The sequence below is a fragment of the Nipponia nippon genome, unplaced genomic scaffold (genome assembly GCF_047370975.1).
Source record: "Nipponia nippon isolate SJK-2023a ecotype South Korea unplaced genomic scaffold, ASM4737097v1 scaffold_1, whole genome shotgun sequence".
Taxonomy (NCBI): Eukaryota; Metazoa; Chordata; class Aves; order Pelecaniformes; family Threskiornithidae; genus Nipponia; species Nipponia nippon.
In genome coordinates this window covers 56,326,941-56,350,435 of record NW_028262290.1, presented here as the reverse complement: position 1 = coordinate 56,350,435, position 23,495 = coordinate 56,326,941, and the positions used below count along the sequence as shown (strand labels likewise).

The 23,495-nt window shown below is 37.5% G+C and overlaps 1 protein-coding gene across 7 annotated transcripts in view; it reads right to left on the bottom strand.

Moving 5' to 3' along the window:
* ANKRD12 (ankyrin repeat domain 12) overlaps positions 1 to 23,495 on the bottom strand; it is a 68,243-nt gene that overhangs the window by 12,082 nt on the left and 32,666 nt on the right. For 6 of the 7 annotated variants that reach the window (XR_015704596.1, XR_015704595.1, XM_087756535.1 and 3 more), the window contains 5 exons: positions 18,294 to 18,440; positions 16,334 to 16,534; positions 12,007 to 12,149; positions 10,153 to 10,300; positions 1,746 to 6,445 (listed from right to left, as the gene is read on the bottom strand). Coding sequence is in view for 5 of the 7 variants with exons in the window: in XM_087756535.1 (XP_087612661.1) it covers positions 1,746 to 6,445; positions 10,153 to 10,300; positions 12,007 to 12,149; positions 16,334 to 16,534; positions 18,294 to 18,440 (5,339 nt within the window). In the remaining 2 variants the exon portion in view is untranslated. Of the gene's footprint in view, positions 1 to 1,745; positions 6,446 to 10,152; positions 10,301 to 12,006; positions 12,150 to 16,333; positions 16,535 to 18,293; positions 18,472 to 23,495 lie in introns of all 7 variants that reach the window. The other variant, XM_087756565.1, reaches the window with a different exon arrangement.

The window sequence follows — 23,495 nt, the reverse complement described above, 5'->3', positions numbered from 1 at the left end:
TAACAGTACCATGAACGCATATACAAAACAAGTAATGGTTTAAAACATCAGCACCACCAGAACATGTATGTGTAGGGAAGCAACTCAGAATTCTAAATGAGATAAAAATCAATAACTGTAATCCTTCAAGCATGTATTCACATTTTTTAGAGTTGTTTTTTTTTATTTTTCAACAATTAAAAGCCATGAGAATGGGGAGTACACATTCACCTCAGATATTTACTGAACATAAGTTACCCAAGAATTTGCACTACCTATATTTATTCTCATGGACTGCAGAGTCCTTATTGTACACAGCAAGAGAGACAGGAAGGAAGGATGAGGCAACGCTTTAATATCAAGTCAATAACCCTCCGTTTCTTGTAGTGCCTACACACATTGCCATTTATGACAGGTAAATGAATTCTATTGCCCAGGTAGAAGATAGGCTAGGGAAAAATACATGCTGTGCTTCTCCACTTTCTGCTTATCCCAAATTAAGCACTGAAGTGTGATGCCAAATCAGCAAGTTGTAGCTTGGAAACAGTATGTACTTGACTAGCAGCTGCTATAAAAAATAAAAATCTCTCTGCTTCCGGTGATAAAGATGGATTATACAAGCTCTAACGGCTATTGAAAAAGATTTCTAGGCTGGGGAGGGCTGACAGCCTGGTACATTGTAGCAAAGCTCACTATACATCCTAGCTTACTTACAGACCAAATAAAAGGGTCATCTTACCCACATCTTTCCTCAGACTATAACTGATTAACTAATTTCAAAGAACTGTGGTCACCATCAAACAAGAGAGAACTTACTTGACATTAGAGGATACGCGTATTAATTCTCTTGGGCAGACATAGGGGGCATAGTGGAAAAATGAGAGAAAACAGCTTATATGGGGATTATGACTACCTCTGGAATGAAGTAAACAAATTTTTAAATTTACTTTTATATATTAAATTTGAGTGTTCATTGCTTAATCAAAAGAATCTTCAAACTCAATTGGAAAGAGCTAAGGCAGCGTCTCAAGTAGGGGCAAGCTATCTCAAATGAGTCGACATAATAACTAGTCCATTCAGAAATATGGAAGCTGAAGACTGGATGCTTGGCTTGTACACATGAGACTTCATACACACAAACAGTTCAGTTTAGTAGGCATTTTTGCCATTCAAGGATTAACATATTCTCCCCATTCCTCCTAAACTCAGACTCTCCCTTAACTTGACACATCTTAAGTAATGGCCATACAATCAAATACTGCTGAATTCTGACATTATCAAGCTACTGTATGCCAGCCAAACAACTGCTAGCATGTACTCTCCTACTTAAAACTTCTGGTGATGGACTTAATATTTTAAAGCACTGCACATCCACCCCCCCCCTCCAAATGAAACAGCTTTGAATAATTCTTTTTAACCAAATTAACCAGGAGAAATTCAGAGACGGTCTCAACAAGTGACTTCACTTTTGAAAGGGTAGGCTTTACAGTAGTGAATACTTTGAAATATAATATTTGTCTCTCTGCCTTTTACAGGTGTCATACATGATGGTTTGTCTTGTAATGACTGTGAAACCACTGTTTATATTTCCACTGAATGGGGCTGTTAAATATGACATTACTGGTCAATATTAATTTGACGTATGTCAACTTACTATTTTCAGCACAAGTGTTCAGAAGGAAGTTAGGAAGAATATGAAAGTTACAAAAAATAAAACCAAAACATGCCTTTCATTGTATTGTATATTTAAAGACCATGTTACTTACAGTTGGGATGCATATCTTGCTCAAGGGATTGCCATCCAGTAGGTATGAGCCATTGAAGGTCACATATTCATCATAATATTGAGGTGCCTGAGGAATAACACTGCACAGTAATTTACGCTTCTCTTCTATTTTTTTTCTTATGTGCAAGTATTCAAAATATGGGTTTGCTCTCTCAGAACTGTATGGCTGAATCTCTTCAAGTTTCAAAGAATCAACAATAGCTGCTAGCGACTGCTGGGTTTTCTCCTTAGCTTGCAGTAAAGAAGGGTTCACTTGCACAGGCTGAGGCACACGCGACACCTTTCTTTTACGTGGATGATGTACCTGAGCATCATCCTCTTCAGTTAATCTAATCCTTGCTTTCATAGATGCTGACGATTCAGACTCTTTTTCTGATGTCTGCGTGCAGCCAACAGGATTCTGCTTACCCTGGTTAGCAAGCATATTTGCTCTGTTCCTCGTGATTCTTTGAGGTACTTCTTGCTGTTCCACCTTCTGATCCTCAGCAATTTCTTCTTCTAGTTTAGCTGTTTGGCTGTATTTATGCACCTCTTCCTGTGTAATCTGTTGTGAACTATTTTCCAAATTAGATAAAGAGGAGTACTGTGGTGGATCATCTGTCAACGCATTTTCTCTGTCTGCAGTGCAGGGTTTTTTATTAGCTGATTCGTTCGTAATTCCCTTTGACATTCCTGAACTTAGCTCACAGAGATCAGCATCGGCTTTACTATCAACAGGCACTGAAACCAACTTTTCTTGTTGGCCTTTTTCATTTCTAATGTCTGAAGCATCTGCTGTGTTACTGTCTATTTCACTCTGAGCATTCTTACAAACAAGTTTATTGAACGTATATGAATTTACACTTAATTGTGAACTGCTATCACTTTCAGGAATATCTTTTTCTAACGGTACCGTAGGTAAATCATTCACCCTTTCATAGCTCTGTGAAATATCCTTCGCAGAGCTCTCAGAATATACAGCAATGGGTGCATCAGCCTTCTTAATATTTGAAGGGAAGAACGCATTTTCCATCTCTCTGCTACTAGTAGCATCTGTATCCAAAGCAGAGGCTGTAGTTTGAACAAGATTTTGTTGTTGTACAAATGATGAATCTTGACTGCTAATGCCTGGCAAAGAAATGTGTTTAGACACATCTGGGAGTGGTTGGATAGGTAAAGAACAAGGCGAGTGTGAAGGCAAAACCGATGCAGATTCTTGAGAACTGGAATTTCCCTCAATTTCAGCATTCTGAGGCAAAAATTCAGATACTTGTTGCTCTTTTAAAGTCCTGTTTTCAGAATTATGCATTGCTATAACACTGTTAGTGTCTTGCTCTGATACACCATAACCTGAGCTGTTAAACTCATTGTTTAATGAATTAAGTCTGTCAAAAGGCACATCCCACGGTTTGGTTTGCTGAGTCACACTACTTTGACTACACGGCTCTAAATGCATATTATAGTCTTCTGAAGGGCTCATCTGAGCAGTATTTTTAATGGTACTTGTACCCGTTGTTGCCTGCTTGTTGCTAGCAGCTCCAGTCAGAGATGATGTAAAGTTTGACTGCAAACCAGACACGCTACTTTGAAAATCTCTTTCAAGCATGCTACGTGGTAGGTCTGGTTTAGGAGAAGTGCTGACGTAAGTCTGAACTGATGGCAGAGCATTCTGATTATTTTCTTCTGATATTCGAGGCTGTTTGCTGCTTTCAGAAACAGCAGCAGGCATGCTGCATCTTCGAACCTCTACAACAGGTCTACACTCATTTAAAACCAGTTTAACATCTTCAACAGATGCTGATCTAATGTATGCTGGTGGAAGCCTGTTGGCGAAAGGTGGTTTAATGCGATCTGGCAACTCGGCAAGACCATCGGTCTCTTTTTCAAGAAGGGCTGGTGATTTGGCACTTGCCAAAAACGGTGATTGTGAAAAAGACGTTTGGGAATCAGAACCTTCTAGCATAAAGTCTGAGTCATATTCGATTACAGGCCTTGGAGTAGTTACTGTCGTATGGCAAGAATCCTCAGAGCTTGCAACTGAAACCATGGACACTGATCTGGAGCTCAGACCTGTCTTTTCACTTTCTGATTTGGGGGATCTATTTACATTATCTAAAACCAAGGAAGGCTTTATAACATTGACACTTCTTGTATCTACTGATTGTGATCTATTACTTGTAGCATCTTTCTGCTGTTTTTCCTTCACGCAAACATCTGGCAACTCTGAGCTTTTTGAACGAATCAGTTCTTTGCTTTTTACTTCAGCTAACGAGTGTTTTGGTTTTTCTTTCATCTTGTTAAGTTCTAAAGAAGTGCGGTTTCTTAAACGTTCCTTCTCTTTCTGTTTTATTTTTTCTTTATGTTTTCTATGCCACTGCTCTATTTCCAGATCTTTAAGGCTAAGCATTCTTTCGAAACTAGTTTGCATTAAATCATCATTGACTAATCTTTTTTCTTTAGGTCGAGCATCCTTTGCTGCAGGAGCTGGTTTAGGCTTAAGTTTCTCATGTTCGAGTTTTAGTTTAAGTAAGCTACTTTGATGCAGCTTATCTTTATGCTTGTCTCTCTCTTTGTATCGGTCTATATCTTTATCTTTTTTATCTTTCTCTCTACCATCTGGAGTTTTCAACAAATCATCTTTTGTTTTTTCTTTCAAAGATGACAGTTTGTCATGCGCTGTTTTATTACTTTCTGTAATACTGCATCTCTTTTCCTCTTGCATGTGTTTTGAGTTTGCTGCTGTTGAGATCTCCTTGTCTTTGGATTTGTCTTTTTTTTCAAGTTCCTTTTCTTTGTCTTTAGTTCTATTTTTTTCTGATTTAGTATACTCAGATTCTTTTTCAGACTGTTTGACTTTTCTTTCAGTACAGTGTTTTTCTTTGCTTTCAGCCCAATGTCTGTCTTTATCAGCCTTTTCTTTATCATGCTTCTTATCAGTTTTTTCTTTATTTCTTTCTTTGTCATCAAGTTTTTTAAGAGTACTCGTGCTTTTTATTTTATCATTTTCCTTATGGCATCTTTCTGCTTGCTGGAAATTGGGCTTCTCCTTTACTTTCTCTATATTTTCATTTACTTCTGCTTTTTCTTTCTCCGTCTTGTATTCATGTTTTACCTTTTTCTCTTTTTCTCCATTTTTTCTTTCTATCTTTTCAACATCTTTTTCTTTGCCTGAGGTTCGCTTTTCAGTCTTTTCTTTATTTTCCTTTAAATTCTTTTCCTGCTTTTCAGTATCTGTTTCTTTTTCTATTAAATGCATGCTGGCTGCCTCATCTTTAACACCAAAGCAGAACAATTCCATTTCTTTATCTGCAAGCGTAATTTCTTTTTCTTCTTTTGTATCTTTTATTTTTTCATCTTTCAGAAACTTCTCATTTTCCTTTTTGTTCTTCTCTTTCTCTCTCTCCTCTTTAGCATTTCTCTCTTTCTGGAACGGCCTCTCCTTAACTAACTTATCTTCTTTTGCCAGAGCTTTTTCTAGCTTTGATTTTCTGTCTGAAGAAAGGGATTCATGTTCTATATTTAACAACATATCTTCATTTTCATCACTTTTGAAAAAGTTCTCTTTCCAAAATTCTCTGTCAAACTCAACACTTCTTTGAACCTCTTTAACATTATCTTTATGTTTATGTTTTTCTTTTTCCCCATCCTGTTCCTTTTTGTGCTTGTCCTTTTCTCTTTCTTTGTGCCTTAATTTATGCTTTTTAAGTGTTTTACCTTCCTTGTCAATCTTCCTCAGAGTATACTCTGAATTCTCAAATGTTGAGCTGTTATCTTCCTCTTTAATTTTAGGACTAGATTTTTCACCAAATTCTAAGTGAAAATCTTTCTGATGATGCTTGCTTTTTTCTTTGTGCTTGCAAGATTTGCCACTAGAACTTTCTACTAGAAATTCAGAATCAGCATTGTGATCATACCGAACTAATTCGGATTGCAATGTTATTTCGGAACCTCCTGGTGATAAGCAAGTTTTGGTGTTTTCTTGCTTTAATGGTGTTGACTGCTTTTCACTTAATCCACAGGGATGCTTTGGAGATTTGCCAGCAGTGATATGAAACAGATGTAAAGAAGAATCTTCTTTTGGGGTGAAAGACTTCTTAAAGGTTTCTTCCTCTCTAGTTTTATCTAAAGAATCTAACCCAGAAGTAGCTATATTTGTTACTCTAGCATTTTCTTTTTCTTGCTTTAGTTCTTGATTCTCTTTATTTTTGCTCTGATTTTTTACTTTCCTTTTAACTTTGCCTTTTTGCTTGTGTTCATTTGTAACCATATATTCTTTCTTTACTCTTACGTCAGAATTTGATGTCTCTGAAATAGAGCAAGGAGAGACTATCTTCTTGTCCTGAAGTACTTCTTCATCTGAACTTTCAGAACTTGAATACAGAACTCTAGATGGTTTCTGCTTTTTGCTTTTAAATGATTTTGAAAAGACAACTTTTTCTTGTTTCACAAATAAACTGTTCTTTTCCACTTCAGTCTCATCCTCTTTCCTCAGGTCTTTTCTAAGAATATGTCTGTCATCAATCATTTTTTTCATTTCATCTTCATCATCATCTTTAAACTCATATTCATCAAGAGCAGATGGAGGTGGTGCCTTACTAGGGACCATTTGTTTGCTGTCATTGGCTACAGAGTCCTTTTCTGCTTCTGAATCAACATTCCCCTCTACACTGGAAGGATTTACAGATGGAGCTTCTTCAGAATCTAGAGTAAGAAAACAAAAAATTACTTGAGTACTGATGGGACATTCTTCACACTTCAGTTCAGGACAAAATAGTTCAGTTCAGCAGTCACACTGCTATACAAATGAAAAAAGAAAAAAACCACTCAAAACACACAGTAAACCTTCTTACTAGAATTAAGCTTTTTAAGAGAAACTAAAAAGGTCATGAAGCCAAAGTGCTCCCCACACTTTACAGCTGTCACTCGGGTATGTAAAAATATTAATTAGCATTTATATCCCAATCTAATAAAAGCAATGCACTTTAAGTTTGGTAAACCTCATCTATTGTGCATAATTCCTGCATAATCTGACTCTCTCTCAAGGACATCTTGCTACGATGACTTATTCCTCTGGAAATTCATCAGCTCTTACGCTCTCTGACAACTAAATTATGTTCCTCCACATGAACTATTTAGTCATGTTTCAGCGTCCAATGGGCTTTTATTCTTAAAAGAGAAAGAGCTGCTCGTATGAAGAAATTCCCTCATGAATCTTTATGCATCTGATACGGACAGTCTGAAGTAGACTATGCTATAATTCACTGCAACTGGTCTCTGCTATACGAGTGCATAGCATGGAGCAAGTATGTTGTAGTGGATGTCTTGGACTTTCAAGTCCAAAATATAAACCTTTTAACTGTTCCTAAAATTAAACTCTAGGAAACATGTTGGAGTGTTATCACCACCTGATCATATGAAAAACTAGAACTCAAAAATCTTTAAGAAGTATTTCTGGATGTATTGTTCCCTCCAAATAATGTTCTAAGTCAAGCCTCTTCAGCTGAATCTATCAGTTTGCTTTTTAAAAAGAACTGAGTATTGTCATATTCAGTATCATGGACTAGAGATTTGACATACTGAATAAAAAGTAACAGAAGAGTTTAAGATAATAGTGTAAGGAAAGCGATGAAGCAGTTTCAATGCATTAAAAGTTTGAATGAGGAAAAAAAAAAGTTCTGCTGCAAGATTCCCCCTCATTTCCAGTAGGATCCTCTGTGGACCAACTGCCAGTACACAATGGTTAAGACACATACCTTACCAACAGGCTTCTCGCACACTTTGTATTCAACAACGCAGTATCAATAAAATAAACCCCAGAAGTCCCTATTATCTTCTATATTATCTGTAACACCCAGAACACATTACTAGTTCTGTTCTATCAGCTTTTTATATATTCCACCCCTATGTACATGCCGCCATCTTCCCACCTTAACTCTAACCACTCCTTGTAGCTTGTCTGTGCCTTCCCTTCATCCTTTTCCTACAAGGTAGTTCCTGCTTCTCTCTTCCACGGCCCTGTTTGCTTTGCTCTTAACAGTCTTTCCCCATTCCAAACACATCAGACAGCTTACTCCTTTAATGACCAAAGGTAAAACAATAGAAGTACAGGAGACTGATCACCTATTCTCTGAGCCTGACTCCTTGAGAAACTGCAGAGAACATTCTGCTCCTCTTGGAAACCAGCCCATGGAAACGGAGCAATACCCTGCACAGACATACAACTGCTGAGGAATCAACTGCTAAATAGTAACAAGTTTCTATTATGCATATGTAAAAATATTTTTCTTCATCTTAATGATTTGGCTAAGCTTAATAGATTCTGTGGAGCAATGCCTTAAAACAGAATGACTATGCACTGTATTTCAGGCTATTCTTCTAATTCAAAAAAAAGTTAACACTACATCAGAGTATTTATTAGCTCTACATAGGTCAATACGACTTTTTTGTTCCTTGAAGTATAGTGAAGCCTTGAATAGAAAACACTCCTAGGGGTTTGGGGTTGGGTTTTTTTTGTTGTTGTTTGCTTAGTTGGTTTGGTTTTGTTTTGTTTTATTGTGCTTTTTTGATTGTCAGGGAAAAAGAAACTGACTTTAACAATCATGTGACACGATGCTCTCCATCATATATGTGATTCACAGAATCACAGAATGGTTGAGGTTGCAAGGCACCTCTGGAGGTCATCTCATCCAAGCCCCCCTGCTCAAGCAGGGACACCCAGAGCCGGTTGCCCAGGACTGTGTCCCAACAGCTTTTGAATATTTCCAAGGATGGAGGCTCCACAGCCTCCCTGGGCAACCTGTGCCAGTGCTTGGTCACCCTCACAGTGAAAAAAAAAAAGTGTTTCCTGATGTCCAGAGGGAACCTCCTGTGTTTCAGGTTGTGCCCATTCCCTCAGGCCCTGTCACTGGGCACCACTGAAAAGAGCCTGGCTCTGTCCTCTTTCCAGCCCCACTTCAGGTATTTGTACACATTGATAAGATCCCGCCTGAGCCTTCTCTTCTCCAGGCTGAGCAGTCCCAGCTCTCTCAGCCTTTCCTCACAGAAGAGATGCTCCAGTCCCTTCATCATCTTCCTGGCCTTTCACTGGACTCTCTCCAGTATGTCCATGTCTCTCTCGTAGTGAGGAGCCCAGAAGGGACCCAGCACTCCAGCTGTGGCCTCACCAGTGCTGAGCAGGGAAGAAGGATCACCTCCCTCAACCTGCTGGCAATACTCCTCCTGATGCAGCCCAGGATACCATTGCCCTTCTTTGCTGCAAGGACACATTGCTGGCTCATCTTCAACTTGGTGTCCACCAGGACCCCCAGGGGCCTTTCCTGCAGAGCTGCTTTCCAGCTGGTCAAATGCCAGTCTGTACTGGTGCATGGGGGGTTGTTCCTCCCCAGGTGCAGGACTTTGCACTTCCCCTTGTTGAACTTCAAGAGGTTCCTGCCAGCCCGTTTCTCCAACGTGTCAAGGTCCCTCTGGATGTCAGCACGACCCTCTGGTGCATCAGCCACTCCTCCCAGTTTTGTATCATCAGTAAAATTCCTGATGGTATACCCTACCCCAATCATTAATGAAGATGTCAAAGAGGATTGGACCCAATATTGACCCCTGAGGAACACTGTGAGTTACGGGCTTCCAGCCAAACTTTGTGCTACTGATCACCACCCTCTAGGCCTGGCCATTCAGCCGGTTTTCAATCCACCTGATTTCTTTTACTCAAAATAATCTGAATTCCTAAAGACTCTGTAAAAGCAGAACGAAAAGTTCCTGCCTGGTGCTCAAGCAAGTTACTCATGGTCAAGAATCTTTTGCTTCCAAGGAGACAACAGTTCTTTCTGTGCCCTAAGAGGCGATACCTGCCCCTTAATCTGCAGAAATACAGCAGGGGACAAGAATTACTGCCTCCACCAAGCAAGGTACTATCTGGTCACCTTCACAAACCAGCGATTCCCCCACTGGCAGGGACTTTTCTTTACTGAGTAAGTGTAATGTAAGTTATGCGTATGTGAGACACTAGCTCCTGATTCATCTACGAAGGATGTGAAATAAGTGACTTTGGGGATATTTTCTCTCAAGACGACCTCTCAGAAACCACTTTGTATTATAATAAATATGGTATTTTTCTCTGTATCTTTCTCTGGTAAAACCACCATTATGAGGTAGGGTTGATTTGGAGAGTGGGAAGGCCTTATTAAAGGAAGAGGGAGAGAAGGAAAAAAGAAAGTCAGAATAAACATTTCAGATAATTCAATGGAAAGATCTGAAAACTACCTCTGAAACTAAAAGTGGAAAACGGCCTTAGTAATAGCAATTGGTATGTGCAGCAACTCTTAATAGCTAACACTATGCAAAAGATTAAAACCACTTAACTTCAGGTGACCTGATGCACTTTGAGTGTGCAATTAAATGGCTACTGTTACCTGAGCAACTGTCCTCATCATCAGAGATGGGCACTTCCCTTTTCAACAGCATTTCCAGCTCTTCAGTTTCAGCAACATCAACAGGTCTCTCCCCATGCTTATTGGCTTGAAATGGATTTCCACCATGTCGAAGCAACAGCTTCACAATCTGCAGCATTAAATAAATGAACTTTTAGGTTTTTCACCACATGTTACTTGACCAGCATAAAAATCTTCCATTGCACATGGAATGAGGATAATGGATATGCAATCCTAATCTCCTGCCTATGAAATAGAGACTGCAAAGCAAGGCTTCAGCAACTAGAATGCAAAGTCCAGGTATTCATTATCTGCTCATTAGAAGAGGTAACAGGGAAGACTAAAGAAAGTTGTCCTCCGTTACACAGACATAGCATCATCATAAACAAAAGCAACAGTGGCTTTTTGTTCTTGCTGTTCTAGCATTTCCTCCCACAATTCATGTGGTTCCTCACCTACCAAGCTCTCCACTCCTCTGCACTCAATTCACCTCCTTCCTCCAAATTTTATAGCACTTAACTCTAAGGAGCAGGAAGAGTTTTTCAAGTAGCAGTACTATGGTTTCCACAGCACTCCAGAAAAACCCTGACAGAGATCCAAGTATCTTATTGGAGGAACAAACTACCCCCATCCCCAACTGAATATAATACAGCAAAATCATCAATTTCTCTAGAATCAAGGGCAAAAGAAATGATTAAAGTTACAATGATACCAGGCCACTGCCTTTTCAGCACAGTATCCAGTATCAGTTACTTTTTTTTTTTGGTCCTACATGCTAAGAGTGGGGAAATTCAGCAGACAGCGATATGGTAACATGAAACTTCAGAATTTTTCTGATACATATCTGTGACCATCTCACTGACGTTATGTATACTGAGACTAGACAAGCAAGAGGTCCTGTTCTCCAAATCTCTACTACAATTTTATGCAAGTTCGATCTAAAGACCCACTTTTGTTTAGATACCCATAAGAAACAGTTACTAAACAGTTAATAAAATTTTCACAATCAGATTATCATAATTCTCTTCTCTAGCCTTTCCAGAATATCCTTTCAAACTGAACACCTTGTTTGGAAGGTATACTTGATTTAAGGATATTTTCTGTTTTTTGCTTTATGCAGCAGATCACATACATAGTAATGAAATAGACGTAAAAGGAGAGCAGAATCATTTCTCCATTTAGGTTGCAGAAAACAAGAATAAATTAAAAAATTAATGTAAAATACCTACAGTGCTCCATTTATCCTCTCTGCTAAGTCATTATTGGCAATTTTTTTTTTAAAAATAAAGAATATATATACATCCATGCTTTATTTCAAAGCCCATGAAAAAATGTATAAAAATAAATGCAGGATATATAACTTTAAATATTTTTATATATAAAAATATATTAAAATACTTTTTATATATATAGAAAAGCATGTTTTACTTTCCTGTGCGCACAGAAATAAAAACTATTTCCCCAAACCTCCAGTATACTGTTTGGAGACATTTTTCTTTCAAGAATCCTATGCAGTAGAAGTCTCTCTTAAAACAACAAGTCATTAAAATGTTTATTTATTTTAAAAGCCATTAAAATTTTTATTTATTAAAAAAGTAAAAGTGAAACTTTTAAATATTTGAGAAACCAGATACTGGTAGAAAATATCTGGCAACAGAAGTAGGATGACAAGCAAGATGAAACAAAGAAAACCAAAACAACTTTAAGATGCCCCCAAAACAGCAGAAGCAGGATTATAAACTATATGAGAGTAATCAGGACAGTTAGGATTTGTTCTAGAGACTGAGCATTTCAAACCACTTATTCATTCCCCTCCCACTCTCCCAGCAAACTCACATTTCTATGCCCGCTACTAGCAGAATCATGAAGTGGTGTATCATCATCCAAGCCCTGCGTGTTCACGTCGGCTCCTGCTGCTATCAGGACTTTAGCAACATCGTAGTAACCAACATTACAAGCTTCATGCAGTGGTGTCCAACCTATAGTGAAAGGTGGTAAGTGTAAGTTTGAAAGGTCAAAGGTTTGTTTTTTTTCTCCTGTGCTATAGATCTCTATTGCCTTGAAACATTTCAAAATACACTCACGCACAGTAGTTGGCAGGAAGGTAATACCATGCATCTGATGAACAACACATGCTTTATCAACTTTAAACCTCATGCCAACAAATTCCAAATTTTACTGGGATTAAATTGAACACAGAAATCACTAATCAAATAGTACAAGACAAAATCTGGCACAAAATCCCCAGATTAAACATGTTAGAAATTCTTTGACTAGTGAGCATTTGAACACAGTGTTAGGTATATATAAATAACATTATTCTATATGGAAACAGTTTGAAAACCACACTATTGGAAAGAATAAGTATGGCAAATTATCATAACCAGTGCTCCTTTACAGCCACTGAACATGTACCAGGAATCACTAATAACATTCAGCATATTAGTCTAGATAGCAAGCTATTAATAAATATTGGCGAAGAACTTATCCCTGATACTTCCTAGAATATTAGTCATTTTTAGCAATTTTGATTTCCAAATTGATAATCTGAAGTTTAGTGCTCATTTTTGGTAGCAGAGCCTCAACCAAAGATGACGATCGACCCACACGCTATATTCCTTACCTCAATTTCCTCTCCCCAACTTGATGCCTTCCACTTCATAGCTGCCCTGAACTTCCAGGCTGCTGTTGATGCCTTCTTAAAGCCCAGTTCTGGGAAGGCATTCACCTTTTGTTTCCAACATAACCAGTCCAAGTCTGGAAGAGTTTATTCACTTGAACTCTGCATCTAATCAGTACATCCATGAAGAGGAGGTACAAGAAGGACTACAAGAAGACCCTGACTTATCTCATTCCTCAGTAACGTAATTTCTCATCTTCACCTCTCACTCAACTTCTCACCTGCCACTCATTTAAATTGCTTAAATTTCCCCTCCAATCATCACTTCGGTCACTAACTTCCAGCACGGCCTGGCTACCACCTCCTTCCTTCCATTTTCTTGTCATTTGCCTTTTTCCCCACTCACACATAATGATGACACTCTTCTGCTATCAGTCCTCTCACACCCATCTTCTTCCCTCTTATTAATTCTCTCCGTAATTCATTCTTCTCCATGTTTTACTGCTTTGCCTTTCTATCCTACCACAACGTCCAGCCTGCCAACTCTAGTCCTGGCTTGCTCTCAACATCTGTTTCCTTTGCTCTTGTTCTCACACAGCAGTATCATTCTGGCAGATATCCCATGAGCAGAGTTACTTCCTCCATTACTAATTCATTTTCTGCTCCTTTAGTTCTGCCAAATTCTTAGTAAAAAACGCTAATTCTCTAAACTTCACTGCATCCTAAATTCTTACTTTGCTCCACCCATGACTCACTGCTCAAATCCTCCCCCTCTTCTTGACCGTTTCCTCTGCACAGGATTTTGAAGGTCAGCCACCTCTGCTTCTCACTTTGGATTACCAATGGAAAAGTATCTCACTTGATCCCAAACACCTCCTCCAGAGTTCTGAATAAAGTCTCTAATGACTTGCTCCCAATCAATTCTCAGAACCAACTCTCAACCGTTCTCCTCATCCTTTCATTGGCCTTTAAAATTAGTTAACGATTTATACCAGCTCAGGCTGGGATGAAGTTATCAAGTTAACTTCCTTCATACCAGCCCATATAGTGCTGTGCATTGCACTGGGGGATAAAACAGTGTTCATAACATACCAGTGTTTCGGCTGCTGCTGAACAGTGCTTGTACAGTGTCAAGGCTTTCTGTCTCCCTCCCACACACACGAGGCTGGGAGGCAACACAGCCAGGACAGCTGACCCAGACTGACCCGAGGTATATTCCATACCATACGATGTCATGGTCAGCAATAAAAGCTCAGGGAAAGAAGGAAGGAGGGATGTTTGTAGTTACGACGTTTGTCTTCCCAAGCAACCCTTACACCTGCTGAGGCCCTGCTTCCCAGGAATTGGCTGGATGTTCGCCTGCCAATGGGAAGTAGTGAATTAATTCCTCTTTTTCCTTTGCTTGCCCATGCAGCTTTTGCTTTTCTTATTGAAGTCTTTAATTCAACCCATGAGGGCTTTTTTTCCATCTTATTTTCTCCACCTGTCCCGTTGAGGAGGGGGAGTGAGAGAGAAGCTGGGTGGGTGTCTGGCAGCTGGCCAAGGTTAACCGACTACAACATCTCTTCTTGAAGTGTTTCTGTTCTTTCTGTGATTTCTGTGGGTCTGTCTTCCCCTGAACTTCCCCTGCCTTTTCTAAAATTGCTCTTTCAACAAGTTCTTATCTCCCCTCTCAACTTCTCTGAAGATCCCACTGGGTTCTACTTCTGCTTCCTTTCTCTTCTTCCTCTACAAATGAGTCCTGGGCAGCTGCATCTTCAAACACGAATTCAGCTACCCTCTGTACACCAAGAAACCACTGATCTGTTTCTTACCTAAAATCAAGATTTTAGTCTATCTCATTAGTATCTTCTCTTGATGCCAAGTGTGAGCTGACAACTAATTGTACCATATAGTTCTTAATTTCTCGCACTGGAGCCTGCTACCTCAGTTCATCTCACCATTGCCATTGAGAATATAATTCTCCTTATAACCACTCACACCCATAAACTGAGCATCTTTAGCAGGCTTCACTGTAGGTCTAGTCAAAACTCTCGTTCAGACCTTCATTATGGTTTTGCTTCTATTATGCAATGACCCTAAAAACTTGAAACTGCTAATGTTGCCAGTTAATTATACCAAGTATTCTCAATATTCTCTTTATTCCCTTGGGATGCCAGGAGCTCCCCACAAATTTTGTTGCCTTTTCTTCAGCATTACCCTTTGCATTGGGAGCACAGTCTTTTTGAACATAACCAAAAGCAACATGGCTCTTTCTTATATATATTTCCTCACTTTCCCATGATCCACTTTTACTGTGGATGCAAAAAAGCCAGTGTTTAATTGCTAATGTCAAGAGGCAGAGTATTAGGAGCAGTTTGTTATGCTGTTTATATAATGTGCACTTGATACTTGTATTATTTTTTAGAGTTGTCCTTGCATTTAAGAGAGAAACATCTACTGAATCCTATCTTTTTATAGATGTCTCTTATACCCCAACCCCACAACCACCTCTGCACCAACCCTTTATCCTCTGATTTAGCCTTCCTTTCACTCTGTTCCATCCCTCCTCATTACCCCAACCCCCTTCTATGCCCTAAATGTCTACCCAATACTCCAGCTCCTAAGTCTTATGCCCTTTCACACTGGTTGAGGAAAAACCAGCAGGTACTTCGGCTTATCTCACTATGTAAATGCATTTAATTTGGTGCCTGGCCAATCAACAGCTGGCAACTATTGAACTCAAAACTGCAGGTTCTGTCTTCCGTGGAAGCAGTACTTTAGGAATCTCCTATTTACTCTCCTGGAGATTTTTTTACTAAAACATGTAGAAACTTAACTACCATGAGAGTAGCAAAAGCAAAATAGGCAAAAGTTTGCCAGCAGGTTCCAAAATATTATTTAGGAGGTCTTGCAGACAAACAGACAGGCAGCACAGACATTTCGTTATAGAAAGGTTACTAAACAGATACTAAGAAAGGTAAAGAAAGATACCAAATAAAGATACTAAAAATATGGTACAAGTTACAACTTACCTTAAAGTTTATCAATCAGTGCTGAAATCACAGCAGATACCGACATACCGAAACTAGTATTAATCTAGCAGGACTAAATGACAAGTGCAAGCTATACCACACCCATCTGCTTTGGTGTTTATTAGCTGTCACAGTAGAGAAGACAAGGTACATTACAGTGCTACCACCTTCACTATTACTAAACTTTGCATCTCCTGACATAGCCTACAATCCCATTATCAGTTACTGGCTTTGCCTAGTGTCATTCTACAAAGTTCAGCAAACATGCACACGTATTTTTATATATGCCTAGTGTGCAAAGGCCCTGGTCACAACTCAAATATCCAAGTATTATTATACCATTCTAATAATCCACTATGTACTACAGCATCCTAGTACTACCACTGCCATCAGAAATAAAAACATGATTTGAAAATTTCCAATAAATTTTGTTTTTTCATTTGCATATAGCATGAACTGAAATTAAACCTCTGACAATTTCAGCAGTAATATTTAATTCGTACAGTTAAGAGAACATGTATCAACTTACCTGCAAAATCTTTTACATTCACATTTGCACCTAAACTGATTAGCTCCTTAACCTGTTTAACATCCCCTCGAATTGCTGCCATATGTAGAGGAGTTTCCCCTCGTTCATTTCTCTTGTTAACTTTGTCTTTTTGTCTTGAAGAGGAACTTGGAGTTTTCTTTTGTGTTGGTGTTGTTTGTACAGGATGATTTAAGGTGGAATCTACAAAATAAGTTTTTAAAAGGTCACTAAGTTATTGAACACTATTTTTACTTCATCTCATTTTCACAATTGTATTCAAAGACTACAGTTATCAGTGAATAATATTTAAATAAAGGGTGTATTTGACACTTCACATCTATCAACACAATGCCTATTTGCAATCTGCAAAAGGGTGTTTTGCAAAGTCTCACTATTTTTAAAGTAGGTTTCAAGGACAGATGAAGTCTATCCAAAACACAAGGTTCACATACTCTGGCATAAATTCTTCTGAAACAAGAAAAAAACATCACCATGAAGATCAGTATCTAGCCTGCCTCCCCTTCCTCCAGCACACTTCTGCTGTATTTTTATGTAGTGGGATGCCAGTTTAAGGAATTACTGGTTGTGCATTGTGCTCCCTGCACTTTCTCAGTTGTGCCACCACAAATGTTTTTGGGTGGACTGGACAGTAAACTACTATTACTAAAGTTTCTCAACATTTTCTCAAAAATAAGGGAAGCCACAAAGCCAGATTTACACAAAAGGAGAAACTGCAGTAAGACAGTCTCTATTGTATTTTTCCGTTTGTCTTTGGTTACAGGGAGTCACTTAAAATATTATCTTCTGTAATTAAAGTTATTAATATAGTTGATAGAATATATGCTTCCAACAAAAAAGTGCTTTATGAATATAAATATATACTGAAATAATAGAATTCTAGCTAAAGTATTTCCCTTCAAACATTATTCTATCGAAGAGTGCCTATTAGTTAAAAGTGAAATCCCTAACCAAAGCAGTCTGGTTCCATTTCAGTAACAGTTTAAATAAAAGTATGCAATACTTCAGGCAATGTTTCTAGTGGTTTGATGGAAAGAAGAGAGCCTGGAAGTCCCAAATTCTTCTGCAACTTTTATAATTCGTGACAGGGAGGCTAGAGCATATCTGTCCAGCAGGTTCCATCTTCGTGATTCCTTGAGTTTAATCACTCAAGCAACTGAGAACATATCCATGGGCCAGGGACTCAAAGGTTTTCATATAATGGGGTAGACTTCCTGGCATGAGAGACTAAAGAATATCCTTTTTTTTCCCCCCACAAAGTATTCCAAAATCTGGGGAACTTTTTAAAGATACCTCCTCTTGCCATGAGATTGTCTTGCCTTTCTCTACATAGATTTTGTTTTAAACATAGCAGGAGAGTAAAAGATTAGGTAACTGGCACCAAATTCTTGAGGAAATGCAGCCATTCACTTTTAAATGCTAAATCTGTAAAAACATTACACAGGTAGAACATATACATACATAAGGATTTTTTAAATATAGCTGGATCAAGGAAAGGTTGAAGTTCTGAATTAAAAACAAGGTGTCTCCCCTCTCCCATTAAATCCTAAGGAGACGATCCAGTTTCCTTCTAGATTAAAATCCTGCTCCAAATGGAGGCAATGAGACAGTAGTTAAATGTCATAAAAAACAGATAGTATTTCAGTTTTTAATTAATGCATATGGAACAGTGTTTGAGAGGCAAAAATAATCGAAGGAAGAACAGAGATTTTCAGGTTTTACAGCTATCATAATGCAAAGCTTTGCACATAAATACAGAAGGTCAAGAATTTTTCATCAAATTACTCGTCAATGCACAATAGAGTTTTACCAGAATTATGAATAATTTAAAAAAATTCAATAAAAAGCAAGGATTGCTGAAAACCAGCAGCGTTCAGAGTATTCTGATTGGGACAGAATTAAACAGGCAGGAGGAAGAAGACTGTTAACTTTGTAAGATCACCTGGACTGTTGTCTCTTGCTGTCATCTGCATGAGAAGTGCCATCTGTTTGCGCTCTGACAGAGGATAACCAAAAAGAATGCTAACTGGTGTTGATTTCTTATTTCCAGTATCCTTCTTCATTTTCTTTTTCTCCGGACCTTCCTTCTCTGGAAATATTAACATTTTTAGAACATTTTTCTAGAAATAAAAACATCCTTTTAAGCTATGTGAACTGGTGATTGGTGGCAGGTGAAGAAAACCAGAAACTGCATCTCTAATTTGCTGCATTTGCATTAGTTTTGGTTACCTGTTCATGTCAGGATAATAAGCTACTGAGTTAAAGCACTTAAAGCTGTAAGGAGGATTACTAAAAAATTCTAAAAGATGAAAAACCTGTTTCGCAGCAGGAAGACTATATATGTCACAACTTTAATTTTCAGAGAATCAAGTCAGGCGCTTAAAAAATTCTGTAAGATCAGCTAGTCAACTTTCAGCCTTGAATACAGATCTGAGACTGTGCTCTATTCTACTTCTCTCAAGACACCATGCTAAAAATTAGGAAAAGACTTTTTAATATTGGTATTTGTTAGGTAATTGGACAAAAGATTGTTTCTCTCAAACTCATCCTGTTACTTCACATTAGAGCAATTTCTTCTCCAAAATTCATATCCTTCAAAAACATACCGCTATTTTATCTACAGAACTTCTTTCCTTTTATGAGTATTTACGGTAGTTGTTTAATATTTCATGTCCAAGTTTTAAACTAGGAGCTAAAATTACACATCTGGATAAACAGGTAATTTCTAAAGCTATTCAGTACCTACAAATTCTCACAGATCTTCAGACTGTGTTCTGGTTAAATGTGTTCTGAAATCAGACAACTTTTTAATACCTAACTAATTTCAAAACTAGAATTTTATTTGTGTAATTTGGAAACTTTGGTCTATGTCTTCCATCCTTTTCAAAAGTCTTCCCTTCATTTTTCTGTAGAAAGGTCTCCTAAACCAAACACAGGCATTTAGATTAAAGTATGATAGAAAACAACTGACTTGTGATTAAGTGACTTCAGCTAAATCACTTTTAACTGGAACAGTATTTAACGATTTTAACATCAAAGAATCACAAACTCTCAGTGCATCACATTTCTTTTGGTACAACTATTTTCAGCAGATCTCCCTATCTGGTCATTATTGTTTAACTACATTTTCCTAGAGACATATTAGTTTGCATTTATGTGTAGTGAAGACCATTCATTTCCTGTAATTATCTCGTCTTTCCAGGCAACTGCTCTTTTTCTGTCTTAACAAGTTCTTATCAAATTCAACATTTTAGATTTTGTAAGCAGCTTATATTACTTACATGTTAGATCTATAATGTCTACCTTTTTCTTCAGAGCCCCTAAGATTACTACTTGCATATAAACACACTGGATGTAAAAGATGGCTTAAGGAACCTTAGTTACACATTTGGTGACTTGGAATTAAAATTTTTGAAAGAGTTAAAAATAAATTTTAGCCGCCAGTGTCAAAAATGAATGGTGTGAAGAGTACTCTAACAGATTCAACCAACAAAAATAACATCTCCGAACTCTGAGCAAATAATCCCCTTGGTTCTCTCCTTAAAAGTCCAGGTTCAGTACTAGCTTTTCCAGAGATCCTGCTCACTCTACCGCACCCTCTCCTTTTGGAAGCTTTGCTACCGACCGCCTTCCCAAAAGGCCTTTAAGCAGCCAGCCAGGACTCTGAACCCTACAGTCACGAGTAAACCCAACTCACCCTCCAGGCTGGAGTACTGACCACAAAGATAGGGACAGAATTCAGTAAGGATGTCTAATGCCTGCTTTCTCTTCTGTGGCTGGCTGATGGGCTAACCCCCCACAAAGCAAGCAAGAACATGAAACAAAGCTGAGATCTAAAAATTACAATGGGAAATATATAATAAATGAAAGCGGGGCAGGGGAGAAAGATGTTGGACTGATTAATCGGACTTGGCCATAGTAGTATGCTAAAATTTGGCTGGGAATGGGTTGAGACGTGGTTGGGGATTGTTACTATTAGTTAAATAAGCCTGGGTGCCACACTGATCTTTTTAGCTCTTCGTGTAATAAGTTATTTCATCTTATTCTTTCTGTGACTCATTACCATCTGATGAGGCACTGTTCATCCGGTTTTAGTTAATCTTAGCATTTTGGGCCACAGTAAAAAAAAAAAAAATGTGGAAATGCAATTAAGCTGCAGTCAAGGTTGGGGGAGAATTTTATTTTTATTACTGTCCCTATGATTATACTGGTCTTCCAGTTTCCCTTCCTAAATCACAACCCTAAACACTTTTCATCTGCAAAATCTGTCATCTGCAAAACTAGAAAAATCTTAAAACAGAAGACCCCACTGAGGCAAACTTCACTAACCTACCGCAGAGAGCCAAAAATTAATAAAAATTACTAATTAGAATACTAAGTGCCTTTGAGGTTCCTAACGATGCACCATTCCCTGTTTCATTAAGCCCCAGATGGACCCTTTTTTATCTTTTGATTTTCTCCACTTCTGCCTTAGGCCCTCTCTTTGGCCCTCCTTGTGTCACTCATTTCCTCTCAACTAATTTTCTGCCTTCCTAGCCTTCTCTAAGTCTCATCTTCTAGGCTTGATTACATACACAGGCTCTAGTAATGCAATGCTCTTGACGCAGAGGAAGGCAGGTAAATAGTGCACATCTTGAATTCCACAGTAACCAAAGAAGAAATACATGATTTTACAGACTAAACAATTACAAGCAAGACTATTTTAAGAACAGAAAGCTACAGACATATGTACATATTAAAAAAACCCTACAAGTTTATCCATCATGTTTAAAAAGGAAACCAGACCTCTTTTACACAAGTAATTGATGAGAGTTTTCTAAACTGCATGCATGTCATACTCCTGAATATCTAAAAATTCATTCAATATCCAAATAAACACTACTGCCCTATTGGTAGAATGTCTGCATAGGAAGATTTAAAGAAAGTCTACAATGAAATTGTACTTCCATCAAAACAACACATTTCAGTTTGTCTGGCATGATCTGCTGCTTCTTAGCTTATGCTATTTACTGTTCACGATTCTTTTCTTGAAAAACACATTCGTTTTCATTCTGAATTATTCCTTACAATTTTATAGCTATACTCAGCTTGAGAAAATAATACATCAAAATAAGTGAAATAAATCTTTTGATGATCTAGCTTTTACTTTTTTACTATACAGTGTCCTTTGCCAGGTATTTTTATCTGTTGGTTTTTGTTTTGGTTTGGGTTTTTTTTTGTGTTTTGTTTGTTTGTTTGTTTGTTTTAATCATTTTGTTAGAAAAGCCTACGAGTAAATGAGTGCAATTTAGTCCCATCTCGTGTTTAGTGTTGTCAAACAACATGAAGATCCTCCCCTACATATTCCAATGCATTTCAGTGGTGGGGCAAATTATTCTTCTATTACTCTTTATTAACACAGTGTTTGCAAAGCATTTCTAGATCTTACCAATTAAAAGTACCTAATAAGAATACAGCTGCTCTCACCAAGTTATACTGTAATTATGCCCTTACCACTCAAAAAAAGACACAATTTTATTAAAGTTTGTGTGAGACTTCATATGTGTTTCTGTAAATCTAAACGGTTCAATACACAAAATTAATATGATCAACAACAAACCTAAAGAAAAAAAAACCTAAAGAAAAAAAGTCTAAGGGCTACAGCAGGTGCACCTGATAATCCATTTACAGGAGTATGTCCTCTAAGAGGCTATTACTTTTTCCCTGCAAGATCTCATGTGTATGCCCTGGTTCTGAATGTACAAGATAAAACAATATAGGACAAAAGGGGTGGAAGGACGCAAAAGGAAGGGAGTAGGGCACATAAAAGAGAAATTTTTATACACCAATAAATAAGATAGTAAAAAAAATACTTTTTATTTTTTTAAATCCATGGAAAGCAACAATGCAACTGTTGATAAAGAAGCTACACAAATCCACAGAAAAAGTCTTATAAAATATTGGGAACTCCCATTATGCTTATTGCAGAATATATTATAAGATTTGTTTTTGCTGCTCCAAGAATATCCTCACACAGTACACTATATTTAGCAGGAGAAGACCAATTTAACATTCAGGAACTTTGAACGTTATATATTTTTAGATATTCTTTATCTTGTGGTAACAGAAAACTTTTCACAGCTGTGGACTTGATGTTTATACAATTTGAACAGTAATAACTTCCCTAATAGAGAAAGAATATCAGTTTAAGAAATTACGTTTAGGTAGAATTTCATGTATGAAATTAACTGTTAGAGTCAATTAGTTTTTTGTTTGTTTGTTTGTTTGTTTTTTACATTCTGAGCATTTTGTTTTCAAAGTCTGTGGAATACAGATATCTTCTTTTACATTCACTTTCTCGTCATGTTTTGGTGTTCTTTAGCAGCTAGAAACAGAACATCTGGGAAATTCTTACTTGTTATTAAAAAAATAAAAAGCAAAACTCTTCAAGTGGCTTCATGTTCAGTTATCTTTATTAAATAACTTTCATAATATGCAGGCAAATCTATCTGGACAACGTCCCTTTTAAGATTTTCCTTTAGCAATGTAAGCTTTTCACCTAACGCTTTAAAAAACAGATTTAAAAATAGCCAAGTTATGTGAAACAGTGATTTAGGTGTATTTGAGCACTTATTTGTAGAAGAGCTTAATGAAATTCACTCACAGTACTTAAACATCCTGGCATGAGAAACATCAGAATCACCAGCAATTATTTTAGAACTTATGCATGACTTGATGTCCCAAGGCAACCAATAATGTATCTGTTGTTGGTTTGTTGGGGTTTTTTTTTATTTGGATAAATTACAAATTCTCGGTTAAGTAATTTCTAAATGTTTTAGGAAAATAAATTATTAAATAATGTAACGTGGATTTCTCAAAACAAATCATGCCAAGCTAACAGAATATTTCATTTGGTAAAATAACCACCATCATGGATAAGGGAAATAAAGCAAAACGACCAAATTCAAACGTCAGAGTTCATGGTAGTCTGGTTTAATGTAAAACTCCTATCATAGTGCAAATTGTAAGGAATAACAGGATTAAAAAAATAGGACCATGCAAAGCTAAAATATGAACTGCTTGAAATGCTTCTAAGGAAGTGATAAGATGTGATATGCAACAAAAGACTAACATGCTTATTATCAACAACAGTAGAAGAGAGGTC